Below are 9,309 nucleotides of genomic sequence, written 5' to 3'. Positions count from 1 at the left end.
TCACTACAGTGGGAGTGTCTTCAGCCTGTAGACTGAATTCCCTCCACTTGCAACTCCGCAAATCTGGGACAACCAGCTGGGGCTTTGGATGATGCTGAAGCAGAGGGAAGAATATGACTGGAATCATCCCACTCTCCTCAATGTTCTGAGGGTGACAGGGAATGACAACTTGAGGAAGAATGAAGTGACACATTGGGAACCCTTTGGCGACAATGTCAGGGACAGACAGACAAACACTATGGAAGAGGAGCGACAGATGAACAATTTGAAATGGTAAGGGGTTCCTGCTACTCTGGTGAATCCCACAACCTCTGAATTACCTTTTTTTCCCCAAAAATGAGATGACTGACGTGGAAAAGCCTGCTGAGAAATGGAGCTGTTACGACCCCCAAGGCACAGTATAACCTTTTGCTTCCAAATAATTTATTGGGTAAGGAATGTGGTTTAGAAATGTATTTTATAAAATGTCTCTGAAATAAACCGTTTTTTGTGTGTTACATGTAAATGAAATTTAATTAATTACAGAAAATACAAATAATATCAATGTGTTTAAAAAAAAAAAAAGTAGATTTTAGTTTAAAAGGAAGCCAAGTCTGTAAATACTATGTAAGAGGCATTCTAAAGGTTTTATGTACCTGGATATTATCAATTAAATACCTGAATAATTTAATGAATTAAATAGAAAATGAATGTTCACATTTTCCTAGAAAACAGCACAAGTAATGAAAAAATTGCAGAAAATGCACGTTCTAGCCCTTGAAACATGAATTTAAGGCCATTCAAAAGACCTGTATATGAACACAGAACTTGAGAAGAAATTTTCAGAGTTCCCAGTGAGATCTAGGCAACTAAATGTGGTTTGAAGGTAACAAGAGGCATCAAAAACTGAAATGTCCCTGACTGTCACTGGGACAGGGGTACTGAGCCCCCCAGTCAACCTGGAACAGGAAGAGGAGAACATTCCCCTTGAGGGAGTCAATGGTCAGCCAAGGGTTATCCCACCCTTGGGAGACTCAACAGTTGGCCAACAGTTATCCCACTCCTGGGGGCTCAGTAACATTTGAATGAGAGTTGTCCCACTCCTAGCTCCTGGTTGGTCAAGATTATCCCCCTCTCAAGGGATTCAGGTAAGAGTTGGCCAAGGATTGTCCCACCCTTGAGGGACAAGGTTATCCAGATTTGAGGGGGACCAGTGGCTGGCCGAAGGTTGCCCAGGTGTGTGTTCCTGCAGCTGGAGAATGGACAGCACCCTCAAAGCACGGAGGGGACACCCTCCTTTCCAAGAGCAGCTGCAATCAAGATGGGCTGGTTTCTCCATGGTCATCTCCCAGACGGACATTTAAGCTCTCCAGACCATCCTGCAGCCCAGCTCACTTGCTCATGACGAGCAGCCTGGGCAGCTGCAGAGTGGTTCGGGTTTAGGTGGAGAAAGCAGATTGTCCCTTCTCCTGGCCTCCCTCCCAGCTGCCAAACCCATGTTATGAAGGCACCAGCACTTCACTGGAATATCCCACGAGGAGGTTCACAGCAAGGAGGAAGATCTGCAAAGTCAGCCAGATGCCTGGGTGCTGACCACACTCAGCTCCTGCAGATAAGACGCCCAGACTGAGTCACTCTGACATCCTCAGACAAGATGTGCAGATTATTCCAAACCTGGAGTCACTTCAGCCTCCTTCAGGTAAGACTCAACACCAAACTGATCCTTCAGATCTCTTACACAAGGAGTTGAACATGGTAAGATCAACACCAGGGAAAATGTGAACTCGGCAGAAAACGTGGATGGAGACCAAAGCCACGCTCCGGCTTCACATCTGACCCAGCCAAGGACTTCCATCATGGATCTTGCACAGAAGAGGTGTTGCAATGACTCTTCACATGGCACTACAATGCTGTGTTCTGGATTTTGAAGCTGAGAATAAACAGACTGTTAAAATTAAGCACCAAAACAGGTGACTCTTGCCCCAAGCCAAACCTCAAAGTGCTCCTGGCACAACATCAGCTTCTCAGAGCCTTCTCAGCATCTTCTTGTTGGACCAAACCCAGCCACGTTCCCCAACCCTGGCACCCTCCTGCTGGGCTTCCAATGGTATAATTGTCTCTTCCAAGAAGCCTGTAGTCATTCCCTGTTGCCTTTCCTGGACCTCTTCCTCAGTCTGCAGCTTCCTGATCCACTCTGGCACCATCAGCAACTCACAGAGGCTGTTGTGGGGTTCCTGAACCACCACTGACAGCATTTTGTGCCTCTTTGATCTCTCCAGGTGGTGGAGGAACCACAGCACAGCTCAGATCAAACACTCTGGACTCCCCTCCCAAACTAGAACCTTGAGGTCCTCCAAATCTCTCTCCCTCCTGCTCTTGGAGCAAGGATGAGCTGCTGTGGAATTAATTGGCTTCTCAGGGAGAGGATGGTACCTGAGCTCATGGATGGGGGTGAATCACACCTTCCCAGCCCATTGTGTTCCCACGCTGGAATCATGGCTCATCCTGGGGCAGATGAGCTTGTGCCTGACTGCAGCCAGTGGCAGGTGCCTCACCAACATCCTGATCCATATTCACCTGCCCTCCCACCACTGCACACGGCAACAGTGGTGCCATCTCCTTCACCTAAAGCAGGTCAAAGTCTCCTGCACCTGGAGATGATCCCAAAGGAACCTTAGAAGGAGCAACTTAATTTCATTGGTTGGTCCAAGGGGTGCGACACCTTCCATCTAGTGGAAGGTGTCCCTGTTCATGGCAGGGGGTTGGAATTAAATGATCTTTATGGTCCCTTCCAATCCAAACCATTCCATTATTCAATGATTCCAGGTCTCCAACCTGGGGTCTTATTTCTCATTGTTCAGCAGAAGGATCCAGACCTCCACCATTCCAGATATAGGCTTGTGCCTCCAGGGGAGAGTCAAGAACATCATCTGAGCTGGGGCACCTGCTCTGATCCATCCTCACCACTGATCTGCTCCCTCAAAACATAGGGACAGGCAGGAGAAAAACCCCCTCTCCCACCCTGCCCAGAGCAGCTCCCAAAGCAACAACACAGCAATCGTGAATATTCTCTGCAATTTATTGGGAATGGAAACATCTCAAGGAAGGAGGGCAGCCCACAGAGGAGGGGGGGAGGTGGGGACACTACACTGTGTCATGGGAGCTGGGCACTGAAGGACAGTTTTGTTCTCCTTAGGAATAGTCCAGGTGTCTGTGCGGTGTCGGAGGTGTCACTGAGAGCCGGAACTAGTGGAATGGAAGCTGTAGCTCCAGGGAAGGTGTGCTGGCAGCACGCCTGGGGCTCCCAAAAAGCAAAGCTGCCCAAAAGCTCCACCCTGGGCAAGCTCCTCCCTCCAGCCGCTGCCTGAGATGCCCCCTCCCCAAGGGATGAGTCCCACTTGCCTCACACCCACCCTGACCCCAAAGGCCTGCAAAGGGAACAGCAGGATGGACACACACAGAAGCACCCCAGGGACACAGAACAGGAGGAGAGAGGAGGAAAGAGGAGTTTTATACACATTTGCCAAAAGAAATGTACAACACAGCAAGGAAGGCAGAGCAGCCCCTCCTGCCGGGCAGCTCCCGGTGCCAGCACACCCACGGCATCACCACCAAACCGCCGGGTGGGACCAGGGTCTGGGACAAGCTGGGTGGGAGGGACACAGTTCATCCCATTGCACGACACCAGAGCTGGGCTTCAGGAGGCTGGGCTGCTGCCAGGGGGAGAGAGGAGGTGCTTCTTTCCTTGTCAACCTTCGGGGCTCAGAATCTCACTCCCGAAGATTTGACCGAGGTGGTGGTGACGCATCTCCGCACGGAGGAGGATCCCCCGCCAGAGCCGCACATCCTTCCGCTTCCAGAGGAGAAGCCACCGGAGTACATTCCTCCCCCCATCCCACAGCTGCCGCCCATGCTGCCTCCTCCAAAGCTGCTGCCTCCTCCGCAGATGCCGCCTCCTCCCATTCCTCCTCCCATGCCGCTGCCGCCTCCAAATCCTCCTCCCATTCCGCAGCTGCCGCCTCCGAATCCTCCTCCCATGCCGCTGCCTCCGAATCCTCCTCCCATGCCTCCTCTGCCTCCAGAGACAGTCGTCCTGCCTACCACAGCTGGAAAAGAAGCACAGGTTATGTTCCCGTTCCCCAGTCGCAGGCTCTGTCTCTGATAAAACAGTCTGATGCTTTTTCTGGAGGACCCCAGGGCAGATACTTACAGACATTGACGTTGGCCATGCTGTCGTTGCAGAGCCTGTGAAGGAAATTGGACATTTTAATTACCCAATAAAAGAGAGGTTGTAAAAACTTTAAAGTGTGTTTTGGCTGTCCAATCATTTTCCTGGTTCACCCTCCTAAACCACTTTGGAATCACTAAAAGATTGGAGGACGGAAGGGGTTGGCAATTCCTCTTTACAATGAGGTTTCTCCAGATTTGAGGTCCATTAAAAAGTCACCAGTGGCAGAGATGGGGCAGCAGCTCTGCCACCGCTAGGGAGCCAGTTAAGTGTCCTGACCCCCAGAATACCCCACAAAGTATCAAGCACAACATTTACCCTTTAGCCCAAAGAATTGTTTTGGGATTTCAGTTAATATTCCAGGTGTAGATCACAGCACCCAATGAGATCTCAGTTGTTTACCTGTTCTCCTCTCCCTCCAGCAGCTTCCTGTACATGGCAATCTCAACATCCAGTGCAATCTTGACGTTCAGAAGCTCCTGGTACTCCTTCAGCAGGCGAGCCAGCTCCTCCTTGTCCTTCTGCAGGGCACTCTCCAGCTCTTCCAGCTTCAACCTGGCATCTTTGAGAGCCATCTCCCCCCTCTCCTCAGCCTCAGCAATGGCTGCCTGCAGCTGTTGGTTCTGGGGAGCACAATGGGAGCTTTCTCAGACCTCATTTTGTCCCTAATGATCAGTCCTCAGACCCCCAAGAGGAGAAATCCAGAGGCAAAAAAATATATGCATGAAGTGAACTTGGGGTGACAGAAGGTTTCTGCCCCACTCATGGTCTTTTGTGATGCAACCTGCTGCCATCCTCCCCTGAGACACCAACCAGCCCCTTCCTTTCTTCATGTCCTCAAATCTCATCCCTGAGACATCAACCAATCCCTACCTGCTTCTTCACGTTCTCAATCTCAGCCCGCAGCCTCTGGACATTCCTGGTCAGCTCCTGGATCTCAATCTTGGTGTTGCGGAGGTTGTCCCCGTGCCGGCCGGCCGTGCTCTGGAGCTGCTCGTACTGATGGCACCAAGACAGATCGACCCATCAGTGACACGTTCCTGGTGCCTCAGGGAGATTTGCCCCCAGTTTCAAGGCTCAGGTGACCCTATGAGGACCCACTGCACTGACGATGGATGCCCAGCTCAGTGGTCAAGGTGGCTCTGGGACTCAGTCATGGGGTTTGAGCTTTGAAATGGATCTTAGTGACACTATAAAGCATCTCTTTGCTTCTGAAAAGTCACTTGGGCTGGAATTTTCTCATTAAGGTGCATTTTGGGTGATTTTTATCCAGAGTGTTCATATTATCCAGATTCTGTACTGCATTAGTATATAACTCTGAACCTCATATAAAGTGTTAGCAAGTTCTACTCACAGTTTAGTGAGACAAAACAATCTTTTTCCAGCCCAAAAGCCAAGCTTCAGGCCCAAAAAGCAAAAATAACAGCAAATTGAGCACAGTCTGGAAGGATGGGACTTTATAACCTGAAGCTGTAATTGGACAATTAACCTCAATATGTAAATGGACCAAAACCTATAAAAGTGTGAAAACTCATGACCTGTTGTCCATCTTGGGTCCACCTTGGTAGCCCTGGCTGGCTCTTGTACTGACCAAGGTGTATCATTTGAAGGCCTTTTTAATAAATACCTACTTTATTCCTTTAACACTGCCTGGCCTCTGTTCTAGGCAGCCTCCCAAGGCATCAATTTGTGCCACACACCTCGGTGAGTTTGGGACGCATTGGAAACAGTGAGTCAGATCCCTCAAAAGCAGTTCAGTCCCTCTGGACCTTCCTTGCGCCACAAGCTCCAGCCCCGTTAGCTTGAAAAGGTGTCTCACCCAGACATAAATTATTGTAAATCACCCAGCCACACCCAGGAGTCTCGACTGCTCCCTGACTCACCTGGCTCTGGTACCAGGCCTCAGCCTCAGCCCGGCTGCTCTGGGCAATCTGCTCGTACTGGCGCCGGACCTCCTCGATGATGCTGTCCAGGTCCAGGTGCCGGTTGTTGTCCATGGACACCACCACGGACAGGTCCCGGCTGATCGTCTGCATCTGAGACAGCTCCTGCAACCAAGACATGAGTCAGAGGCATCATCTCAAGCCTAAATCCACCCAGACACAGACACCCCGTCCAACCTCAGTGTCCTTGGCCACCACACACCTGATGAAAATTTCAGTCCCCCAGGAGAAGAGAGAGCTCCTACCTCCTCATAGATGCACCTCAGGAAGTTGATTTCATCTGTCAGAGCTCCCACCCTGGCCTCCAGCTCGACTTTGGTCATGTAGGCACTGTCCACATCCTAAAGGAAAGATCCCACAGAAAATAATTTTTTTCCTCTTGGGAATCCTTCAGGCCTGTGGGAATCGCCATCTGTGCTGAGAGTTTGATGTTATTCACTGGGACATCATTATGCTTATATATAATTCAGTAACCATATATGTAAATAATTAAAAGTAAATAATGTTATGGTGTCATCCACTTATTCAAATTGACTATAAGGGATTCCAGATATCAACTGGGACATCTTAAAACTCCACAATTCCCATTCAAGCACAGGTAAAGCTGTGGGAAATATTAAGGGATTATTTTGTGATTCCCGTGACTCACCTTCTTCAGCACCACAAACTCATTCTCGGCTGTCGTGCGCCGGTTGATCTCTTCCTCATACCTATGGAGAGGAAAAGTGCAAATTGTATTCCTGGACTTTCCTGCCTAAGGCCATTAGAAACAAACTAAAAGGGAAAAAAATCACTAAATTAAAACATTTAGGTTGAAAAACTATCTCCACTATCACCATAAAAAGCAGTGGGGGAAAATTAAAGTGACCAAAAGGCTGCTTGAGCTGCTCCTGGCTCCGCACTCACTTGGTTTTGTAATCCTCGACGTACTGCTGCATGTTCTGCAGCTCCGATTCCAGCTGGCCCCGCTGCGCCAGGATTGATTCCAGCTGCCTCCGCAGGTTCTGGATGTAGTTCTCAAAGATGACATCCAGGTTCTTCCTGGGCCCCGACGGCCCTTGCTGCTGGAGCAGCTCCCACTTGGTGGAGAGCACCTTGTTCTGCTGCTCCAGGAATCGGACCTACAGCCAAGACATGGAGCACCCACCATCACACAGGAACAGCTCCCACCAAAACATCGCTTGCATCACTCACAAAGATTTGTATGGAGATCAGAGAACCAATTAACTCTGTTTTTTTAAACTTTCTGTTGGTGCCTAAGTTTCAAAATCAGGAAAAGAAGGAAATTTTTAATATTTTTCTACTCAAAGGCGTTTTTACACATTGCCCTTACTCCAAGTCTGTCCCCATCACAGGTAGTGTGGAAATCTGATATCCAGCCTAGATTTAGAAGCCTGGAGATTTGAAAGAGAAAAATATATAAATTAATACTTAAATGGGAGGTTGTTTGGGCAGAGAGTGGTGGAGGAGGGAGAATCTGTGCCCGAAACCTGCGGAGGTTGAAGGTGTTGAACCTGCTTGAGAGCGTAAGCTCAGAGTAGAGCTTGGTGCAACAGGACAGATGAAAGCCCTGGAGACATGGCTTTGATCTTGTGTGGAGGAGAGATTCCCATCTCCTCCCTTAATGAAAAGGCTCTGCTCAAGTTTCTCTGCCTGCTGGGATTTAGCTCCAGAAGGACATTTCTGCGCAACTGTAAAGTTCCTCCTAATTTAGGCCTTTATCAGGCACAATCTCCCCCTCTCACCTTGTCAATGAAGGAGGCAAACTGGTTGTTCAGGGTCTTGATCTGCTCCTTCTCCTGGTTTTTAACTTGCTGGATCTGGGGATCAATCTCAACATGGACCGGGCGCAGGAGGGTCGTGTCAATCTGCACTGGCTGGATCCCAGGGCCACCTCTCCCAGGTCCACCCATGCCAAAGCCTGGGCCACTAAAGCCACCCATTCCTCCACCACCCATCCCACCACCAAAGCCACCCATCCCACCACCAAAGCCACCCATTCCTCCTCCACCCATTCCTCCAAAGCCACACATTCCTCCTCCTCCTCCTCCACCCATTCCGCCCCCAAAGCTGCCGAGACCCCCGTAGCTCCCGCCAAAGCCGCCCATCCTGCTGCCGTACCCGCCACCGTAGCACCCGCCCATGGAAATCCTGGCGCTGCCCCCCATGTTGTGGAGGCTCCGGCTGCCGAAGCCCCCGCAGCGTCCTCCACCTCCGAATCCCCTGGACACAGAGTACGAGCTGTAGCTGCTCCTGCTCCGGCCGCCGCCTCCAAAGCCGCCGCCAATTGCGGAGCAGGAGCTAAAGCCCCTTCTGCTCCCCCCTCCGAAGCTCCTGCAGACAGACTGACGAGACATGACTGGTTATCCTCAAAAGAGCCAAGAATGGAGAAGCTGAGGAACTCGACGGGGTTGTGGGTGAGGAGGTGGGTGGAAGAAGGGAAGTCAGTCCCTCTGGCTGGAGGGCAGCGGACGCTCCCTTTTATGTGTTTTTGGAGGTGGGCTGGGTCTGCATGGGCGTGAAGGAGGAGACAGGTCCTGTCTTCATCAGCGTGGCGTGGCTAAAGATTTCCATCTCCAATTTGCCAAACATTGACCCTACCCAGAAACACACCCTCTAATGCAGGAGAAAAAGCAAAAAATATCCAAATGGGGCTCCCAGCACTCCACAACTAAGGAATCCTGCACCTTATGGAGAAGCAAGATCCTCCCTGCGAAATACTAGCCATTTTTTTTTCCACCTTTTATCCACTGGGGTTGTTTCCCTGCTTGTATTTATCTTTAAATCTCTCACTCCAAAGCCCCATTGCAGGCAGGCATTGCAGTTCATGCCAAGTTGTAGCCCGGCTTTCACAATTCCCAAAACACACCTAAGTTACACCCTCAGCCTTCTTTTTACTTGGAAAATTGCCTTTGGCTTGGAGAATTGAGTTTCTCAATCTACCGCCAGAGCTCAGCAAATTGCATTTTGATGAGGCTCTGCACCTTTTTCATAAATAAAACCTCACCAGTGACGAGACACCGGTGCTGGCACTGGAAATTCATTTATTGTTGGACTAAAGCATCTCCCACTGTCTTCATGCCAAGATAATCTCAGCACTGGTGAGGAAATTCCTTCTCCGGGAAACCTGTAGGATTTTCTGAAAGCTTCAGGACCATG

At 50.0% G+C, this 9,309-nt stretch overlaps 1 protein-coding gene across 1 annotated transcript; it reads right to left on the bottom strand.

Annotated features, from left to right (window-relative positions):
• Positions 1-3,741: 3,741 nt before the first annotated feature.
• On the bottom strand, positions 3,742-8,507 carry LOC128950333 (keratin, type II cytoskeletal 1-like). The gene is made up of 9 exons (XM_054295215.1): positions 7,896-8,507; positions 7,057-7,271; positions 6,800-6,860; positions 6,396-6,491; positions 6,091-6,255; positions 5,081-5,206; positions 4,610-4,830; positions 4,190-4,224; positions 3,742-4,085 (listed from the first exon to the last, which is right to left on the bottom strand). Exons 1-9 carry the CDS (start codon positions 8,505-8,507, stop codon positions 3,742-3,744), a joined length of 1,875 nt encoding a protein of 624 aa, XP_054151190.1.
• Between the last annotated feature and the right edge of the window lie 802 nt (positions 8,508-9,309).

This window comes from Melozone crissalis, unplaced genomic scaffold (assembly GCF_028551555.1).
Source record: "Melozone crissalis strain CALT ecotype California unplaced genomic scaffold, PUWL_Pcris_2 ptg000537l_1, whole genome shotgun sequence".
Taxonomy (NCBI): Eukaryota; Metazoa; Chordata; class Aves; order Passeriformes; family Passerellidae; genus Melozone; species Melozone crissalis.
This window is presented reverse-complemented; position numbering and strand designations above follow the sequence as displayed.

Excerpts from the sequence above, each read along its gene's own strand:
- LOC128950333 (XM_054295215.1), bottom strand. The coding sequence starts at position 8,507 with ATGTCTCGTCAGTCTGTCTGCAGGAGCTTCGGAGGGGGGAGCAGAAGG. Across the intron at positions 7,272-7,895 it reads TTGCCTCCTTCATTGACAAG|GTCCGATTCCTGGAGCAGCA; the intron begins GTGAGAGGGGGA and ends TCTTGGCTGTAG. Across the intron at positions 4,225-4,609 it reads CTGGAGGGAGAGGAGAACAG|GCTCTGCAACGACAGCATGG; the intron begins GTAAACAACTGA and ends TTTCCTTCACAG.